The sequence below is a fragment of the Myotis davidii genome, unplaced genomic scaffold (genome assembly GCF_000327345.1).
Source record: "Myotis davidii unplaced genomic scaffold, ASM32734v1 scaffold36, whole genome shotgun sequence".
In the NCBI taxonomy this organism is placed as follows: domain Eukaryota; kingdom Metazoa; phylum Chordata; class Mammalia; order Chiroptera; family Vespertilionidae; genus Myotis; species Myotis davidii.
Window position 1 is genome coordinate 1,162,448 of NW_006287829.1, and position 21,116 is coordinate 1,183,563.

Sequence of the window (21,116 nt, forward strand, 5' to 3'; positions counted from 1 at the left end):
CGCCTGGACGAGACGTCGGGCTGGCTCAGCGTCCTGCACCGCATCGACCGCGAGGAAGTGAACCAGCTGCGCTTCACCGTCATGGCCCGCGACCGCGGGCAGCCCCCCAAGACGGACAAGGCCACCGTGGTCCTCCTCATCAAGGACGAGAACGACAACGTGCCGTCCATTGAGATCCGGAAGATCGGGCGCATCCCGCTCAAGGACGGGGTGGCCAACGTGGCCGAGGACGTGCTGGTGGACACCCCCATCGCCCTGGTGCAGGTGTCCGACCGGGACCAAGGGGAGAACGGGGTGGTCACCTGCACGGTGGTGGGGGACGTGCCCTTCCAGCTCAAGCCGGCCAGCGACACGGAGGGCGACCAGAACAAGAAGAAGTACTTCCTGCACACCTCGGCCCCCCTGGACTACGAGGCCACCCGGGAGTTCAACGTGGTCATCGTGGCGGTGGACTCGGGCAGCCCCAGCCTCTCCAGCAACAACTCGCTGGTGGTCAAGGTGGGAGACACCAACGACAACCCGCCCGTGTTCGACCAGTCGGTGGTGGAGGTCTACTTCCCGGAGAACAACATCCCCGGGGCGAGGGTGGCCACCGTGCTGGCCACCGACGCTGACAGCGGGAAGAACGCGGAGATCGCGTACTCGCTGGACTCCTCCGTGATGGGGGTGTTCGCCATCGACCCCGACTCCGGGGACATCCTGGTCAACACGGTGCTGGACCGCGAGCAGACGGACAGGTACGAGTTTAAAGTGAACGCCAGAGACAAGGGCGTCCCGGTGCTGCAGGGCAGCACCACGGTGATCGTGCAGGTGGCCGACAAGAACGACAACGACCCCAAGTTCATGCAGGACGTCTTTACCTTCTACGTGAAGGAGAACTTGCAGCCCAACAGCCCCGTGGGGATGGTCACGGTGATGGATGCCGACAAGGGGCGCAACGCAGAGATGAGCCTCTACATAGAGGAGAACAGCAACATTTTTTCCATTGAGAACGACACGGGGACCATCTACTCCACCGTGTCTTTCGACCGGGAGCATCAGACCACCTACACATTCCGAGTCAAGGCTGTGGACGGAGGCGATCCTCCCAGATCAGCCACGGCCACCGTCTCTCTCTTTGTTATGGATGAGAATGACAATGCCCCCACGGTGACCCTGCCCAGAAACCTGTCCTACACTTTGCTGCCGCCTTCGAGTAATGTCAGGACAGTGGTAGCCACGGTGTTGGCCACAGACAGTGATGATGGCATCAATGCAGACCTGAACTACAGCATTGTGGGAGGGAATCCCTTCAAGCTCTTTGAGATTGATTCCACCAGTGGTGTGGTTTCCTTAGTGGGGAAGCTCACCCAAAAGCATTATGGCTTGCACAGGCTGGTGGTGCAAGTGAATGACAGTGGGCAGCCTTCCCAATCCACCACAGCGCTGGTGCATGTGTTTGTCAATGAAAGTGTCTCCAACGCAACTGTGATCGACTCCCAGATAGCCAGGAGTTTGCACACCCCTCTCACCCAGGACATAGCCGGTGACCCAAGCTATGAAATTAGCAAGCAGAGACTCAGTATTGTCATTGGGGTGGTGGCTGGGATTATGACCGTGATTCTCATCATCTTAATTGTAGTGATGGCAAGATACTGCCGGTCCAAGAATAAGAATGGCTATGAGGCTGGCAAAAAAGATCACGAAGACTTTTTTACACCCCAACAGCACGACAAATCTAAAAAGCCTAAAAAGGACAAGAAAAACAAAAAATCCAAGCAGCCTCTCTACAGCAGCATTGTCACCGTGGAAGCTTCTAAGCCAAATGGACAGAGGTACGACAGTGTCAACGAGAAGCTGTCAGAGAGCCCCAGCATGGGCCGGTACCGATCTGTCAATGGTGGGCCTGGCAGTCCTGACCTGGCCAGGCATTACAAATCTAGTTCCCCATTGCCCACTGTCCAGCTTCACCCCCAGTCACCAACTGCAGGGAAAAAACACCAGGCCGTACAAGACCTACCACCAGCCAACACATTTGTGGGAGCAGGAGACAACATTTCAATTGGATCAGATCACTGCTCTGAATACAGCTGTCAAACCAATAACAAGTACAGCAAACAGGTAAGATGCATCCCACATATATTTAAAGGTCCCAGAGAAGGCTAAGAATTCTGAGACAGGGCATCTTCTGCAGAGTTTGGTCTTTTTTTTTTTTTAAAGAAAGTGTCATTTAACATTTTAATAAAGTAGGAATTTAATGTTAACTCATACACCATTCATTTGGTAGAGGTCACCTATGCAAGGTACACCACTGTATTTTGCAAGTCACTAGAGAAAATATTCAAAGTGGGGAGTATTTTGTACTTCTCTTTGTACCTGGCAGCCCCAATTCATCCTACATTTGGTGTTTCCAGAATAAGTAATGTGTATATTGTTTGGATGGTTATCTGTAACCTGGAACTATTTCCTTTTGTGGCTACTAAGTGGAAAATTGCATCCAGAGATATTTTCTAAAGTTACTACTGATGCCTGTGCAACTTGGACACTCTATAAAAGTTTTAGCTGCGTTACCCATTATGCAAAATTTTACAGATAAGAAGATGCTGAGTCATGCAAATGTTGTACCAAGTCTGAGATCCAGAAGTATTGACTACACTGACAAAAATGCTGGTTTAAAAATATTTAGTGATACGCAAATGTCATGCAAAACCACATTTTTCATACTTTGATATCTATAACAGTTAAGACTGCTATGAGGTTATACAGTCAGCATTTGCATTCTTCATGTTTTGACATTAAAAGTTTATAAGCAAAAGTACATTTTATGGACCACTTGTTCAAGCCAAGCAACAAAAGTATTCATGTCTGGTGTACTGTGTGCAAGCATAGTTTGGTATGCATTGTGCTACACTGAGACTGTAAAGGTTATGTGGGATATTTGGTACAGTTCTTTCTCAGTGAAATATAGAAACAGTAAAAATAGGGCATGTTCAGGTTAACTTTATTAAACATAAAGTTTATTTTTGAAAGTTTTGCTTCTGTGATATACGTAATACAAAGTTTACTTCTTTCACCCACCAAAGGTTGGCACCCAGCAAATAAAACCTTTTGGAAACTGCTGTGTCTAATGCTGTGGCCTGTACATAGAGGAGGACAGTAACATTAGTTACTGTTACTACCTGCTGTTAGTAGATAATACATCTACTAACAAATCCCATATTTCTTAACTTCAGGAAGCATCTCAAGAAACACATTTATGACTGTCAGAGACTATCAAATAATAGTTTTTCTATTAGATATGCTTTGCATGTGGAATGTGTGACCTGAGAAGAATTAAGGCAAAGGAAAAAGTTATTTTATAGCCCCATAAAATGTAGCTATTTAGATAAGGAAAATCAGAGTTGATATTCTTTTATATCCAATAAGCACAGCAATCCAAGAAAACTCAAGTTTGATCTACATTGAACTACATGTAGGCTTTGGAAAAAGGTCTTTTGACGCATGTGAGCCTGAGTTATTGACTTCTTTTAAAGTGAAATTTGACAAGTGGAAAGTTTATATCTGTTGTGTCCTTGCTTTACCTGGAGTTAGAAGCAGATTTTTGTTTTGTTTTTGGTGCTTTTATCAGTTTTTTGTGGTTTTTTTTTTTAAAAACAAAACAAAACAAGGACAATAACAGTTAAAAGAATAATACTTTTGTAAAACTGCTTACAATATAAACACAAATAAATTGAGATCTGTAGAAATTTCCCTAGGAAATGGTACTTTGTCATGCAAAAGCCTGTGAAGAGATCTTTGTGCAGAATATTTACTATTCAGCTGTCATCCTAATAGGTCTTTTTGTCTTGTGGCTGAATGGCATTTGCATTCTAAATGGTGGAATCTTAAACTTTTGAGTTGACATATCCCTGGCAGATTTATAGATTTTTTTTTTAATGTAACCACCTCATACATTCTGTGCTGTCACTTAAGCTTTGTTTGGCTCATCAAATGGGGTTAACTCTATATTCTTGAATATTTAAAACAGCCAATATCAAGACTGTTGTGGCATCCTGTTTAAAAGGCAAAGTGATATGCTTATAAATAAACTAATGAATGGTGTTAGTCTATTAGCTGAGCAAAGAAGTTCACAAACCCTACAAAGCCTTTGGAATAAACCATGCAGTTTGCAGAGAGTGACTTCAGAAAACTTGCGTGCATTCGGCATTCAACAGATGTATAAAGTTTTAACCACAATAAATAGCTGATCTGAAATGAAATAAAGGAGAATGGAATAGTTCCCCTTAATGTAATTAGTAATAGTAATTGATACACTTCATCTCAATATTGCTGCCAGGGGACAGGGATCCATTTACAAAGTTGCTTGCATTCTGTTTAGAGCTCTGTACATAATCAACAGGATCTTTTTTCATTGTTCTGATTTTTGTTTGTATCTCTTTATTTTAAAAGGGATTTTATCTTTAGTTTTTACACAGTGCCCAAAGATATTTTCTTTGATTAAACCTGACATTTAAGAAAACCCTGTGTTCATTTTTAAAATTTTATTCTGTTTTCTCCCTTGGATACTGAATCTAGAGGCTCCCAGTCTTTTAATTCCTTATGGCAAAGATTATTAAAGACCTGAGATTTCATCTGACGTAAAGCCTTCATTTTATTTATAATTTTCCTAAGTTGCTTTATCATAGCTCTTTACTTGATATTGTGAAAGTGATGTCTGTTAGTGTTCTTATGTTCAGGAGAATTACACATTTTGAAGTGATGCTCCTAAGTCTGCTTATTGGTTATATCATAATGAATTAAACAGTTTAGTAGAAATAACAGATTGTAAATAATGCCCCCTCTGTCCACTTTTGGTTTGTTTCAAGGGAAGCTTCTATAGTTCCTCTTGGGCAGAAGCTAGGAGATGTGTGTTGCAGAGTTACTGGAATTATTTCAAAAAGTCACACATTTTGGAAAACTGATGATGTAACCTCAGGTTTTCCAAGGTTAGACCCTTGCAGTTGTAGCCCTTGGTCTATAATACTGTGTCTAGTTGAGCAAAATGTGGACCATTGACCACGTTATTGATCTTAAGTGTCCACCTTTCCATTTCATTCTTCCTTTGCTTGATAAACTTGGTCTTGATGGTATTAAAGTTTTATGCCCTGGAAATACAGCTGTGTTTTTAATTTGCAAAGTAAAGGCAGAAGCATTTCATTGTAAAATCTCCAGTGTTTCACCGTGTTAAGTATTTTTTCAGCTTTCTTTAGAAATTAACATAATTCCGAAATATTAGTAGACAGATATGAAAGTATAGTTATCACTTTGCTTATTATGTGTAAGTCCTACTGAGCTCATCTTGTCCATGCTGTTAGTTAGATAATGCACTGGCAAGTAAAAATTTTATGGTATTTAGTAAATGGAAAGTTAGGTGCTTTATTTTTTGGCAAGAGTATAGAGGATACAGCTTCCGTAAACATTAGTTTAAAAATCCATTGTAGCTGATCCTGAAATACTCAAAGAAAAATTTATACGAACTCCAATGACAGTTCTCCTTGCGCAAGGAACTGCTGAATGTAGTCTGAGTAATGTTCTCTTTAATTGATCAAATTGTGCTCACGATTCATCACACACAGTAAAAAATATGGCAGAAATTATTTTTTAAAATTATTTCGATTTTGGAAACAAATGGGTGAAGTGGCTTGCCATTATCTATGAGAGTTCTAAACACTGAGAAAACTAAGTATCAACTTGTGTATGTATCTTACACTATGCTATAGTGGACATGCATCTGCAGAGTGATGCTAACCACAGCTTCCAGTTTTAATTCATAAGCATACCTTCTACAATGTGGTTCTCCTATCTATAACCAAGGACATCTTTCAACAGGCATGATGCAGCTACCTACATACACTGAGATTTCTGTTACCTTTGGCTTGATGTCATAGATAGGAAGCTAATAACTGATGAAGGCAACGCTGTCTTTAGTCAGGAGATATCTACTAAGGCTCCCTGGATGAAACAAGGAAAGCGTCATCACTGATTTGATCTGCGATGAACATGCACATTTTTATGGAAGTCTAAGGATGACAATTTGAACCCTATTCCAAACTTATATTAAGTCAATTAGTGACTTCGACATAAAACCACAAAGTCAACTGAAAGATATTTAAGTACATCATCACTTGGGAAAATTTAGCCACATCATTCTTTCTTGATCTCTCTCTGTCTTTGAGAAATTACATATTTCATACATGTAAAAGTGTGCACATGGTACATATCAAAATTTCTCTGTATCTCATTCTCTGCACCTTCCCCCACACAAACACATACAGATGTATTCATATTAACCAATTATGGCGCCATTTTGACTTTTATTTCATTGTGGTATTCATACATTGATATGTGGAAAATATTTAAATTTTAAACACATACAAAACTGAAATAATATATAATCAACCACTTAATGTCTGTATCTAAAATCACTAGTCATCACATTTCAAAATTTAAAAACAGCAGCTAAACCTGTCCCTTCATTTCATAGAAGAGGAGACTGAGGCCGAGCATAGAAAAGTAACTTGATTTAACTTTATAATCACAAGACAATCAGGATACAATGTGGACTAGAGTCCAAGTCATAGAATACAGAGTCCAGTGTTCGTTTCTATTCTCATACCACCTCTAAGGGGAAAAAAATGAGTTTTTGTAACTTTCTTTGTATATATTTCAATAGGGTCAGAAACCCATTGAGATTTATTTTTCTATGTGTAACTCCATATATTTAGTATGTAGCCTGACATTTTCAAAATAGAATATCATTCTAGCTTTTATTTATAAATTTATCGGGCAAATTGTAATTCAAGTTTTATAGATTTTTACAAAGAAGTTAGTATTTCTTTAGCCTTTATGAAAGATGGCATTGCTGACATACATTAAAGGAACATATAGTCAACAAGTTAATTGACAGAATTTTTAATTTTAGCAGAACAGTAACAATAGATGTAAGTACCTTGGCTAGCATTTAGTACATCCTCAATAAAACATCTTTGTAAAGGACGTTAATAAAAGCTTTCTTTACATTACGTATGAAACGTTGCATGTGTTCTGTTTGGGATCATCTTTGACCTTTTCCATCAATACTGATGATTCCTTTTGGCTTCTGTACTCCTTTACATTTTGCCGACTTGGCTCCTGCGTTCTATCTTAGTAGCACCTTTAACGCAAGGATGGGGCAAAAGTAGGTTTACAGTTGTGAGTTCACAAAACAGTTTATTCTTGTGCTATTATTTATTAATTATTGTGTTATTTTTTTTTGTACGAACAACTGTAGACCTACTTTTGCCCCACTATGTACAATTGTGAGCTAATTTTTCCTCTAAATTTGTTTTCTAGAAAATTTTTTAGGTGAATGTGACATTTGTTGTTTTTCAGTTGGATTGTTTCCTTGTTAAACAGTTAACAAATCTAGTGTATTAGAGTCTAAATTTACATATTAATGACTATAAATGACTAAATTTATTATTTTCAAAATGACAGCTAAACTGTTTTGAAAACTAAATATAATGTGACAGAACCATTGCTTTGCCGTTGCCACCAATGCTATTAGACATTTTAACGTAATTTTTCCTCCCCCCACTGGGAGAGGGTGGTGATGGAGGTTACACAGGAAACTTAGTATAATAATTGTTTAGAGCTTTATGTGTAAGCTGTATATAACCAACTTCTAGATTATAGCAAGGCTCCCCGTCCATTCATTTGCCAGGAGTGTAGAGAAATAGTAAGATCTCTTTATATATGTCTTGAGTCAGCTTTGCGTTTCTTATTTATTTTAAAAGCCTTTAGAATCTTTTTCTAAAGCAGGAACTCTGTTTCAGAACATTACACAGTGCTTTATTTAGCATTAGTGTTGTGGGAGAAATCACATTTTAAGAAGAATTGAGATGAAACCACTAAAACTAATCTTAATTATCACTTCTGGTGAATTAATGTTTTAAAGGCGGAATAAAGCTTTATTTTCAAGGAATTTAGTGATGTTTGTATTGAACTCTAATGCTGTGTACAAACAAACAAAAAAACCTGTTAAAGTTTCCAAGTAGGATTCGTCTGACAAGTTAACTTTTTCCCCCTAAGCATATTTATGATTTGCAAAAACATACTTTGCGAATAAAAATTCTTTGCTTTGATTCAAACCTCTACCACAGCATTCCAATTGGGCATAAGACGCTGGGGGAAATTTCTTCATCGCAGCTTTTTTTTTGTACCTGCATAAATCTTTGTTTTCCTTTTTTCAGATGCGTCCACCTCCATACATTACTGTGTTTGGCTGAATTCCACTCTAATATGATGCTCCTTTATGCACCATACTCTGATGACCTTGCTACTCCGAAACCGCTGGAGCCTGCCCTTGGCCGTGGGATATCAGCCAATCACTGCTCGTTCCACTTGTTGTGCATTTGATTTTCAAGTTTATTTTTTTTTAATTTAAGGAAAATAGTATTAAAATAAATAAACATGAAAGAAACAGTATTAATAAAGAAATGTGCCACTAATGGATGTCTCTACATCACCAGGAATTCCATTCTCAAAGAAGTGGTTAGCAGGACCTAATGGTGAAGTCTTTTAAAAAATCCAACAGCATATTTCAACCGTAATTTTAAGACTCTGGCATTGTACGAACCAAGGGAAATTTAAGTCTATTAAGTCTTTGTCTAATACATTAAATACCGACTTTCAATAAAATCCTAAATTGATCCATATTTTTCAAGTGTTATATGATCACTGCCTTTTCCAGGCTAGTGAGATAATTCTCTTAGAGTCAAAGATAGGGTCTCTCTCGTTCTGCGTGTGCATTTTGAAATACCACTGTGTGTGTGTGTATGTGTGCGTGCGTGTGCACACTCCTACACATGTATTCCAGGGCCTCCAGCAATATTTATGCAAAGTATTGGCTGTATGTTAGATTGCAGAGGCTAGTTTTGTATTTACCACGGGCACTGCCAATGGATTGCTTTTCCTTAATCCTGAAATACTGACCAGAGTATCTATAGAATGTTCAAGGTGTTTTTTGGTTAAAGTCCTTAAGAAAATTTAGGGCCTTTCAGTTGGATTTATTGAAGTCTCCGTGGTCACATTCAGAAGGAATATGCGTGGCTTCCTGTTTTTGTTAACTGCATTTGTCTGAAAGCTGTTTCTGTTTGATGTCAGATAACATAAATTGCAGCAGCTTCTGAGAATTCAGCATGTTACAGTATATTACATACTGTTGAGAGAGCAAGTGGTCGGATTTTAGTTGTGTGAGTGACTTTCTAGGTAAGTCAGGGAGTCCTCTGGCTGGTCCCTGTATGCTTGTATATTTATGTCTCTGTTTGTTATGTTAGACATGTTTATGTGCCGTAAAATAACTGTTTCATATTGTATGTTTGACAGTTTTATAATACATCTACCACATCACCTGCCCTTTTAAAGTTTCCCCCAAGTTTTAAAATACTGATTAAGAATGCCAGATAGCCCAGCCCGTGTGGCGCAGTGGTTGAACTAGAAGGTCACTAATTTCACTCCCGGTCAGGGCACATGACCGGGTTGCTGCTCGATTCTTAGTGTGGGCACATAGGAGGCAGCCAATCAATGATTCTCTCTCATCATTGATGTTTCTATCTCTTCCTCTCCCTTCCTTGCTGAAATCAATAAAACTATTTTTTATAAAAGAAGAAAAAAAAGACCAGATTTTTGAGATTTTTTTAAAAAAATATATTTTATTGATTTTTACAGAGAGGAAGGGAGAGAGAGAGAGAGAGAGAGAGTTAGAAACATCGATGAGAGAGAAACATCGATCAGCTGCCTCCTGCGCATTCCCTTCTGGGGATGTGTCCGCAACCCAGGTACATGCCCTTGACGGGAATTGAACCTGGGACCCCTCAGTCCGCAGGCCGACGCTCTGTCCACTGAGCCAAACCGGTTTCGGCAAGATTTTTTTTTTTTCAATCATAGTCAATACCAAAGCTCTTTAAGCAAAATAAATAAACACTGGAACAGTATTATAAAGTGTGGAGTGCTAGGAAATGCACTCTAGCCCATATAACTCTCTCATGTATGGTATATATTTCAGGCTCTTTACTCTTATTAGCTGTTGATTTAATTTTTTTTTAGAGGAACATTTCAGTAATGTCATTTGTACAGTTCCTGAACAAAGCCCAGTTATCCTCAACTCTTTATTTTGAGCACAAGGACAAGCGTACCAGGTAAGAAGCTGGTGAAAAGAATCCTTACCACTTTCTGCTTCTTGGAAATGTCACGTTTCCTCATCCTAAGTAGTAAGCTTCCTTAGATGTCCTTAAACTTTGAATACTGTAACAAATCATATTAATTCAAAAACAAATTATGGACAACAAAGCCCAGGATTTGGGCATAATCTGATGTGCAACTGCAGAGAAGCAATATTTAGAAATACCTTCACAAAGCACATTCTAAGGCAGCAGTTTGCAAACTCATTAAACGTACTAATGGGGCATGAGTCAATCTGTGAGTCTACCGCTATTCGAGTGACATGAAATAAAGCAGAAAAATTCCGAGTATGTCACCCATCAGAGTAAATGTTGTCTTGTGCAATCTATGCTTCAGCTGTGTTGTGTGCATGTGTGTTTTCCTGTTCTTGGTTGCTATGCAAAAAAAAAAAAAAGTCTTATTGTGGTAATAGTTGCAAGGGTTGAGAACTACCATTCTAGATTGTTTGGGATGGAACATGATGGTGATTTACCATTACATTAGAAAAACATCATAAATCAAAACAAAAAAATTACTAACATCCCCAAGGATTTCAGTCTAATGTTAAGCTGAATTAAATGATCAACAGCACACTGTTACAGTAGCATTTATCAACAGCAAAAAGTTTTTGAGAAGTCTGTTATCATTCCTCTGTTTTTTGTTTTAAATCTTTGAATATGTCACTCACCATTGGTCCTGCCTCTGCAAAGACTTACCCTCTCCCCCACCCCCTGTCTCCTGGACAGCCTTTCTGGGAATGCTGGAATTTAGTACCACTTAGGGAGGTGGCTGAGGTCAGATGGAGATAGACTCAGAACACACTACCCATCACCCTACATATTTTAGCATTTGGACATTTTATTTTAAACAACAAGACATTAATTCATTAAGAGGGAGATAAGAATGTTACAGGCTGGTTTAGATAACTATTTTTTTTAGTACAGCTGACATTCTCACTCATATTTAGTATGCAAAGAATACTAAGAGTCTTCGTCCTTATGGAATTAATATCATCATATAAAGAAGATTATGGAGCAGAAAAATGACAGATTATATTTGCATCTTGCTTCCTAAGTTTGAGAGAATTTAATGAATGTTGATTTGCTCCTCAGACCAATCTTGGGAGGAAAAAAAACCCACCCTCTTTCTTTTTTTCTGAGGTGAGGAAACTGAATTAATGAACAGCTTTTTCATAACTCTGGTGGAGTTGCTTAAGAACTTTATAACGTCTATGAAAAAATGTCCAGTCAGAACTCGAGTACTGAAAACATCTTCAAAATTGGTGCTTTTGAAGATGGTGTGCTTTTGAAGATGGTGGTGTTTCAAGGGAGTCTGGGTAAAATCTCCCCAAAAGACTTGTCTAGACCAGCTCCAGTTTTTCAGACATTCTCGCATCATAAATAGCACTTCACACTACCAGAAAAGGAAGTGCTGTGGGTGTCATTTGAAGATCTAATTAATCTGATTTATAAACAACAACCTCATAGGTGATTAAAAAACCCCTGAAGAATTAAAGGTAATTCACTGTAACCTAACTTCATTTTTGAAGCTCTCTCTAAAAAAGGACCTAAGTCCTTAGGAAGTCATTCCGAAATTTAAAATGTCTCTCCCGGAATAATCTTTTATCTGTAACTTTGCAAAAATACTTTTAAAAAAATATGTGTGATTGTTTTTAGCCAATCACTTTACAGAGAATGGATTGATTAGCTGTGTCTTTAAGATACACTGCAAGGATTAGGGTGTAATTAAAACAATGACTAGAATAAGGTCTTTGCCTTCAGAGATAGGACAGTGCAAAAATAATACACACAAGGCAAGGGATACATGATACAGAGGGACCACCCCAAGTCTGTTGTTCATCATGGTATGTCCCAGGGCCCACTAGAGTGCCCAGCAGATGGTAGACACTCATGAATATTTGTTGAGCAAATGAAGCAAGAGCTTGGGCTTGGTGCTAGGTAGCCTGCAGATCCCTCCACATGGGATCCCTGGACCATGGTGTGGCCACTTTCCTGTCAGACTCCAAGAGCCCACTAACTGCTGTTGTCTTTCCCTGCTGGGTGCATGTCTGTGATAAAAGGCTGCCTGCTGTGCTGGCTGGAGTCCCTGCCTTCTCTGCATGGGGTATGACTCTCGCTTCAACAGCAAATGAACAATTCTCTGATTTTCTCTCCTTCCTTCTTGGTGTTCTAAACACCATACCCTTAAAAAAAGGATAAAATTAGTAAACTAAAGCAAATATTGAAGGTAAGTAAGGGAGGCACTGGCCATGCAGTAGACTTCTGAGGGGGGATGAAGAGGAAGCATGCAAACATGGGTTTTCAGTGTTGTTCTAGAGATCCTTACCTGTGGAAAGCATACAGGGTTGGGCTCAAGTAGGTTTACAGTTATTTGTATGAAAAAAAAGCACTAATTAATAAGTAATAATACAAGAATAAACTCTGTGTTCTGCAAATTTACAACTGTAAGCCTGCTTTTGCCCCACCCTGTGTATGTGCCTGAATGCCAGCATGAGTCTCTCTACTCATCAGTGTGTATATTCCTGCAGGAATTTATTTATTCGGTGTGCCAACACTGCTCGCTGATGAAGGGTAAGGTTCCATTTCATTCTGGCTGCGCATGGTGAGCAGTCACTTCTAAAGATGAAACGTGTACTTGGCTTAACTAAGGACAGAGGGTCTGCAAGAGGGAATGTGCCCTCCCTGGGAGTGGTGGGCAGTGAGGTAGGAGCTAAGAAAGGCTTCACAACTCAAAAGCACTCCTTACTTGCCCAGCATTCCAAAGAGCACCTCTTTTGAATTGCAAATGACGCCTGAAAGAGCCCTGTTCAGTCTCTGGCACACCCTGGTGTAAATTGCATTAAGCAGATAACTAGGCCAGCACCTCACAAAGGTCGGGAGTTCTTAAATGGTGATTCTCAGTAGGGCCTTGAGGAGGGAGTGCAGCCTTCTGTAGGTCAGAAGACAGAACTCTGCTGGAGGTAAGGTGAGATTCTATCAGGGTATTCAGGCCTGACAGGCAAATGCCTGTGGCCTTGAATTTTGGCCCCGCCCTGCTGAGCCTAAGGGTGCCACTGAATGTCATGGCTTAATAGGATTGCAAGATCGTTGTCAAAAAGTGGTAACCGTCCACTTCCTCCCATGTCAGCCAGGTGTTTTGTTCTGTTTGTTTGTTTGCTTTCAGTTTAGAATATCAGGCCCGACTGCTCTATCTCCATTCATCTTCTCACCCTTGTACTATGGAAGAAAGAAAAAACAAACAAAAAAACAAACAAAGAAGGAAAAAATGCAACCACTGCTTGCCAATAGACTCACCTCTCCCTACTATTATTAGACCACCATCATCAAAATAGTTCTCACATGATTGCCAAGTCCTTGTATATTATCCTAACTTAATTCAATTCTCAAAAATTGAGTTCTAGAAGGTCTGTTCTATAGCCCAGAAACCTGAATTGTCAACACTTCCCCTTTCCCAATTCTAGTTGCAGTGGGTGGGCCCGGCTATAAAAATTCCACATTTAGCCCTAACCGGTTTGGCTCAGTGGATAGAGCATTGGCCTGTGGACTGAAGGGTCCCAGGTTCGATTCCAGTCAAGGGCATGTACCTTGGTTGTGGGCACATCCCCAGTAGGGGGCGTGCAGGAGGCAGTTGATCCATGTTTCTCTCTCATTGATGTTTCTAACTCTATTCGTCTCCCTTCCTCTCTGTAAAAATTAATAAAGTATTTTTTTAAAAAAATTCCACATTTAGAGCACCCCAAATTCCTAGCTTCTGCTTAGTGGTCCTCCCCTCGAAAGCCTCTGGCAAAATAGAAAACTGAAGCTGGATAAGACAACCTGAAATCTGCCTTCTTGCCTGGCTCTGTCACTGACTGGCCGGCGTGACCTTGGGTAGTCAGTCTGTTCAAGTCCTGAAGGCCCCGGAACTCGTCCTCTGTCATTTTACAGAACTCCTGCTCTGATTACGTGACAGGGTTTATGGGGGGTCACATTCAACAGCGGCAGCTTTGTAAAGCAACATACTGCAACGCAAGGTAACATGTCTCTGGTTTTCCATGAATTTCTCCAAACCCTGCCGAAGGTGCATTTACACTTTTGGAGTATTTTCACTACTTCCTGTGCTTAAAAGTTTTTCATTTTATTTTATTTGTTGTATTCTGGTCCTGGTCAAGGTCAAGGTGCAAGTGTGTGCCTCCACATAGGCGGAGAGGCACTGGATATTGTCAGAAATTCTTCCAGCGCCTATTGACATCTCGGTGGTGGAGAAAGATAAGTAGCTTATTGCTGTGAAGCTAATAGTTTAGGAAAGGTTGAAAACAGTTTGATATTATTCACTTTGACACTTTTTAAAAAATTTCATCGCTTTTTAACAGTCGTCTTCTTTTTTTTTCTTCCATGCAATATTTCTTGGAAATTTTTCCTTCACTCCTCATATCCAACCTCTAAAGCCAACAGGTATTATTTATTGAGCTTTTTTTCTTCGCCAGTCTCTCTGCTAAGGGGTCTACCACATAATATCACTTACTCCTAACATCTCCAGGGGGCAGGCGCTTATTATCTCTATGTGACAAATGTAACTGGGGACAAACAAAACAGAACCTCTCCTGGATCCCACACCGTCTACCTTCAGCAGGGGCCCGCTCCTCCCTGCAGCCCACTCCCCACCAACATATTTCTTTCTCCACATCTGGGACTTTTTAGCAGAGGAGTCCTGATCGATTTTAATGTACATATTTACGCCTTTGTATGCATTTGGTTCTAGTCTACAAAACCTTCTGTGTTCTCTACAGGCTGAGAAGAGAGAGTCTTTACTAGTCTGCTAAGACCCCCAGAGCAAAATACCATAGATTGAGTGGCCTCAACAACAGAACTTTTGTTATCAGAGTTCTGTAGGCTAGAAGTCCCAGGTTAAGGTACCAGAAAGTTGGAGGAGAGAGAACTCAGGAGTCCCTTCCTTTTATTCTAAGGACATGACTTCTATCAGATTTGGGCTCTACCCTTTTGACATCATATAACCATAATAACCCTCCTCAAGGCCCTAACTCCAAATACACTTACTTTGGAGACTGAGTTTCAACATGAATTTGAGGAAACACAGTTCAGTCCATAAGAGTCCATTCTGGGTCCAAACAAGAACACATTGGACTGGATGATCATTTCTTCATGAGTCTGTCATTTATCACATGCAGTCTGTACATTTGTAGGCAGGGAGGTATGAAAAGGAAGGGAGGAAGGGAGGGAAGGAAGGTGGGAAAAAGAGAAGGAGGGAGGAAGAAAAGAACCTTTCCCTTTTCAGATCAGCTCCAAAGGCAATCCTATAATGTACTGTTGTAACTGATGAAAAACTGGTATCATTGCTATAACTTATGGGGAAAAAATAAATGAGTCCATAACAAGCATATATGTGCATAAAATTTGAGCTTCATTTTTTAGCTTATGATATTAACTTTATGGACTGAGTGCTTTCTGCAATGTTCAGCTTTCACAGGGATTCGTGATATTAAGTAACATCTTAGTTATTTTAATTTTGCCAAATAGGTATATTAACAAGTGCATGTAGGCATATTAACTAATGTAAAGTCAATATTTATAGAAAATAGTCAAACGTTGTTCCACAAATATGATAAAGGCCTTTGAAAATGATGCTATTAATAATTAAAATCTTAAATTTCTAGTAAATTTTGGGCATTACAGTCCAAATGAAAAGCAGGGGAGTTAAGTGGGGCAGGAGTCAATTGGAGCAGGAATAAGGTGGGTTTAGTAATCCCTCTTTTCAAGGGCCAGTCTCTGTGGATTGTCACACACAGTGACATCATGGGTGGACAGAGATCCAGTTCTCATGGCATACCAAAACTGCCAAGCACATAACGGAGGCAGCCACCACACTCAGAGTGACTCTTCGTACAGTTTATGTCAGGACACAAATCCATGGGTACATTTAGGGTTTTTTGTCCCCACTGTGCCTTTGTATTTTTCTAATACAATTAAACATTCATGTGATAAAACATAATGAGTAGCCTGGGAACCATATGTGTGTCCGATGGACTGTATGGAGTGATCCCTTTGTTAGGGTGATACAGGGTAAACCCATCAATGTGGGGAAGAGAAACTCCCTTTCTGTCCTTTGGTCAGAATCTCTAGGCGATGGGCCATAGCAGTTGAATAGACTTTTGTTAAGAAGCACCTTTTTAAGCTTCCTGAGCTGATTTTACATTTGACCCCCTGTATTAAAATGGCAAGTTAATCAGCTCTTTTGTTCAAGGAAATGACAATAATTATGGCATAAATTTAAAGTTTGTTTGTTTTTTTTATTTCACCTTAACCTGCTTTTCAGTGTATTTAACTGTGAACGAGGATCAATTTTAAATACAGAGATAGCATTTCTATAGGGCATTAGGAACAAAAGATGATAATGCTGTTTTTTCCAAGCCAATGCACTATCAGGTCAAAAATATTAGAATTTATTTTGTTACAAATATTTCCTGCCTTTTTTTTAAAAAAAAATATTTTTTATTGATTTTGAGAGAGGAGAGAGAGAGAGAGAAACATCAATGAGAGAGGAACATCATCAATCGGCTGCCTCCTGCACCCCATACTGGGGATGGAGACAGCTGGGCTTCTTGCCTCTTTATTATTTGATCTGTAATAAGAAACTAGCATGTGTGTATGTGTGTATAATATTTCTATGCACGTATACCCATGCATACACAGGGCATACACATATGTAGTACAGTTAACATTGCAGAGAACAAATACTGATTATTGTATGCCAATCATTGGATTATGGGCAAGGTACTGAAGGAATAGCAATAATAGAAGCAGATAAAAATCTCTTCCCCCGTAGAAGTTCAATTTTAGTGGTATAAGGCACAAATAATAGTAAGTAAACTGGTATTGCACTCTATGTTCTATACACTGGTCAACATTTCACATATGTCAACTCATTCAATAGGTATGGCAACCCTGCGAAGTTCTTGAAAAAAATTTTAATAGTAATATTTTAAATCTTAATCAGAGTGCAAATCAAAAGATGGAAAAGTAGATTTTAGACTCCTAGGCATTTCCTTTCTTCTATCCATCTGCGCTTTGGGAACACTTCATATTTTTTCCCTTTTCCTGTTATTTTATTTTAATAACTTCATTCAGTGTCCCCATAGTCTTTTTTGTGTGTTATTGTACGAATCACAGGAAAAAAATTCATTAATTTTTATGAATTGACATTTGATTTGGGGCAGGAAATGCCTTTTTATAGAGAGCAAAATTTATCTAGAAGATTAATTAACTGTACATTTTGTTTGCTTCTCACAAAAAATCTTTTTTCTTGAGTTTTTTTTTCTGAACATTTGCAATATTTGAAAGAAAGCAAAGTGAATTCCTTATAAAATATTTTCTTTAACTTATTATGGTTTTCTTTAAATTAGGTGCTCAGTATTAAACCTTCCATTACAATATGACCTACGTCATTTTACAGATTTTTCTTTTAAAGTATATTATCATTCTACTTTTTACTTAAACTTTATATGTATTTATGTATGTGACACATTTCCAGTTACCTAAAATGCAGACAAGTGCCACCTGGGGCCCATCTGCAGTTGACTCTTTATGACGATAATGGTGTACCATGTGTTTTGTTATGACAGTGTTTTCTTAATGTGTTGATAATAGTTTTTATTATAAGGTACTTGTCCAATTATAGATGTCCCCAAATATGAATCTTTGCAATAAAACTCTTGGTTCTGTAATTCAATATTTCTGTACACTTGTGATCTGACTTTAGTAGTATTAGTACGATTTTTAATTTTTAAGCTTCAAAACCAGTGAATCAAATTTTTGCTTCCACAGTCCACTTAAGAATGTGTAGAGTTTTGTTTCCTTAACAAATATGTGTTAAAATATTGTCAGCACTGGAGTTATTTCTTTATTCAAATAGAAAGTATAATAAACCTGAAAGGAACCCAATTAATCCGCCCCAGGCCTCACTTGAATTCTTACAGGGCCCCACAGACCACCCATTCACTTAAAAGTTTATCTTCCATTTGGAAACTACAATGTAAAGCCAAACTACTGTAGAAATTCATCAGTGTTGGATATTTGCCTGCTACCTATGCTCATCACACATACATTCTGAAATGACTAGGTCAGTAGAGTGTAAGTGAAGTAAGGTTTGCATTGGAAAACTTGTTTGAATTTAGTGTCTGAAAGCCAACAATTAGCTACAAATTTATAAACTTCAATGTAGATATTGGTACGTTTTCAGGGAGGGGAAAAAAGAAAAGACAAAGAATGCAGTGTGTTTTGGGTAACTACATTGTAAGACCTGGTGAAATCCATGAGTTGGTCTGTATATATATATATATGTTCTTATCACTCTGGCAAAGTGTTTCTTGGCTACACCTCGTGAGTTTTTTTCTATCCACTTAGGCTAGTGGGAATTGTTTCCAGTCTCCAGTAGCAAAATGACTACCTACCGTACACAGTAAGCAAGTCGTAAAAATGCACGCTTATGTGTTTTTGAGAATTCACAGGTATTGTTTTGGAACTTTTTTTTTTATTGTTCTTTGATTAAAAAAGAAAGAAAAAAGAACGGTTTTTGCTAGAGCACAAGGCAGGAACTCCTAATGGCACACAAGCATTTATGATAACATAAAGGCTTTATGTAGCCTGAGACATGGCTTAAGGTAGACTTTAGTTTTACTGTGTGGTATGCTTTCAAATATTTTCTGTACAATGGTTTACTAATTATTAGATGATGTGATCCTTGTAGTGCCTTATGTCCCCACTATGTCTTGGTACAGTTACCAGTACTAGGATAGCATCTGTACCTTAGGAAGAACAGACATGGCTTGTAAAATAATTTATAGTATGCTTATAATCTACCTGTTTACATATCTGCCTACAGTTCTCTATATCAGAAATGCTCAGCTCTACTTTTTAGGCTGCAGAGATGCCATGCAAAGAAGATGAGAGTGATCTGCACAAAGGAAATCCAGTAACGTTTCTCGTCCTGAGTGACTGTGTCATACGTACTTGTGCGACTTGTGTGCAGTGGGGACCTGTGTGGTGCTTTTTTGATCTCTAGCGTCAGCATCATTGAAAGAGTGCTGCCACTTGAGCTCTGAAGTTTCATTTTATTTTGTTATTTTGTTTAGAATGAGAGACATTATGCACCACATTATGCTTCATAAAAGACATTGAAATGCAGAAAGATCCTTACATCTAAAGCATGACCGTCCGTATAATATGCCTTCACATTAGTGACACAATCCTGGCTGGGAGGAAGTTGCAGATTTTAGAAGATTTTTTTTGGTCTTGATCTCTAATGTTGAGCAGATTACTCAATTTATCTTGATCTCATTTTTATAACTTGTTCAAAACTCCATGGGAAGTGTAAGAAACTGTAAAAAAATAAACAGTGAAACATTGGCTATTAATGAATGTCATATCTATTATATATTATAAATAAACTATCTTGGGCGAGGATGAAGGAGAGTAAGCAAAAATGAAGTAATGATGGCACAGCTGAAGCTAAGTTTTTTTCTTAGAAGAATTAATATTTAAAAAAAGGACCTCATTACAAAAAATAGCAGTGTTATGTCATTTTATTCCTAGCCCTCATCTGTGGAGGAGAATTGAGGACATTATTTTCTCTCTCTGAGTTTAAGCAGAAATGTCCTATTGAAGGAAGGAGAAAAACTATGCTTCAGAACTAGAGAGGAGAGTCTCATTGTACAAAAGGGGAAAAATGAAGGATTTTGATCAGGGGTTCAAAAAATGCTTGACTTATTTATTTTTTATCATTTAAGCTGGTTTCCTGCTGGGCCTTTTTATTGAATAATTGAAAAAAAATTGTGTGGGGAAGGAACTTTTTCATCAAAGGCAAAAGATAGGAAAAATATATGTACTATGGAAATGTAGATAGGAAGTTTTATCTTTCTGTATGTTCATGATTGCCTACATTTCCCACTATACTTATAGTTGAAATGCTCCGAAAACCAATATCAATCCCTGAGAAAAGAGCTAGAGAATAGAACATAACTTCCTGTGTTCCTTTAACTCCTCTCTCTCTCTCTCTCTCTCTCTCTCTCCTCTCTCTCTCTCTCCCCTACCCTTCCTTCCTCCCTCCATCTCTCTCTTTCTCTCTCAGGTATATACACCCACAAACTCAAAGTCCATTCCACTTTAGAACAGTTAAAAAAAAAATAAATTAGTTTAGTGAGCATTGAATTTTGGGGCCATGTTGGCATTTTTGAAAGCTGCTTTCAGATAGCTCCCCCTTACCTTTGGGAGATCCATCCCTCGACTCCCAGTGGATGTCTGACGCCATGGATTGTACTGAACCCTGTGTATACTATATTTTTTTCTATGCATACATACTCATGATAAATTTGAATTTATAAATGAAGCACAGTAAAAGATTAACAAAAATAAAAACATAATATGTAGAAGACTTATAACCTTATACTGTAACAAGTTATGTGAATGTGGTCTTTTTCTCTCTCTCTGATAACCAGTCTGATAACCTAGGTGGCTACTAAGTGACTAAACAGCAGGCAACTCATATACAGCCCAGATAAACCAGGCAAACAGATGATTCACGTCCTGGGTGGGACCGAGCAGGATGGCATAAGATTTCATCACGCTACTCAGAAGAGTTCAAGATGTAAAACTTATGAATTGTTTATTTCTGCAATTTTCCATTTCATATTTTCAGACCGCAGTTGACCCTGAGTAACTGAAACCAGAGAAAGAAAACTCACCAATAAGGGGGAAGGGGAGGGGACCACTGTATTAATCATCTCATTAGATTGCAAGTTGTGGAGGAAGATTGCTGGAGTAATGATGGAAGCGAAGTGAACATTCCGCATGTGGCAGTCTTCCCGAAGACATCAGATCGGAGGT

At 38.9% G+C, this 21,116-nt stretch overlaps 1 protein-coding gene across 1 annotated transcript in view; it reads left to right on the top strand.

Annotated features, from left to right (window-relative positions):
• The window catches only part of PCDH7 (protocadherin 7), a 440,609-nt gene that overhangs the window by 1,311 nt on the left and 418,182 nt on the right, over positions 1 to 21,116 (top strand). Inside the window, exon 2 of the mRNA XM_006759574.2 lies at positions 2 to 2,100. Within this exon, the coding sequence (XP_006759637.1) occupies positions 2 to 2,100 (2,099 nt within the window). The remainder of the gene's footprint in view (position 1; positions 2,101 to 21,116) is intronic.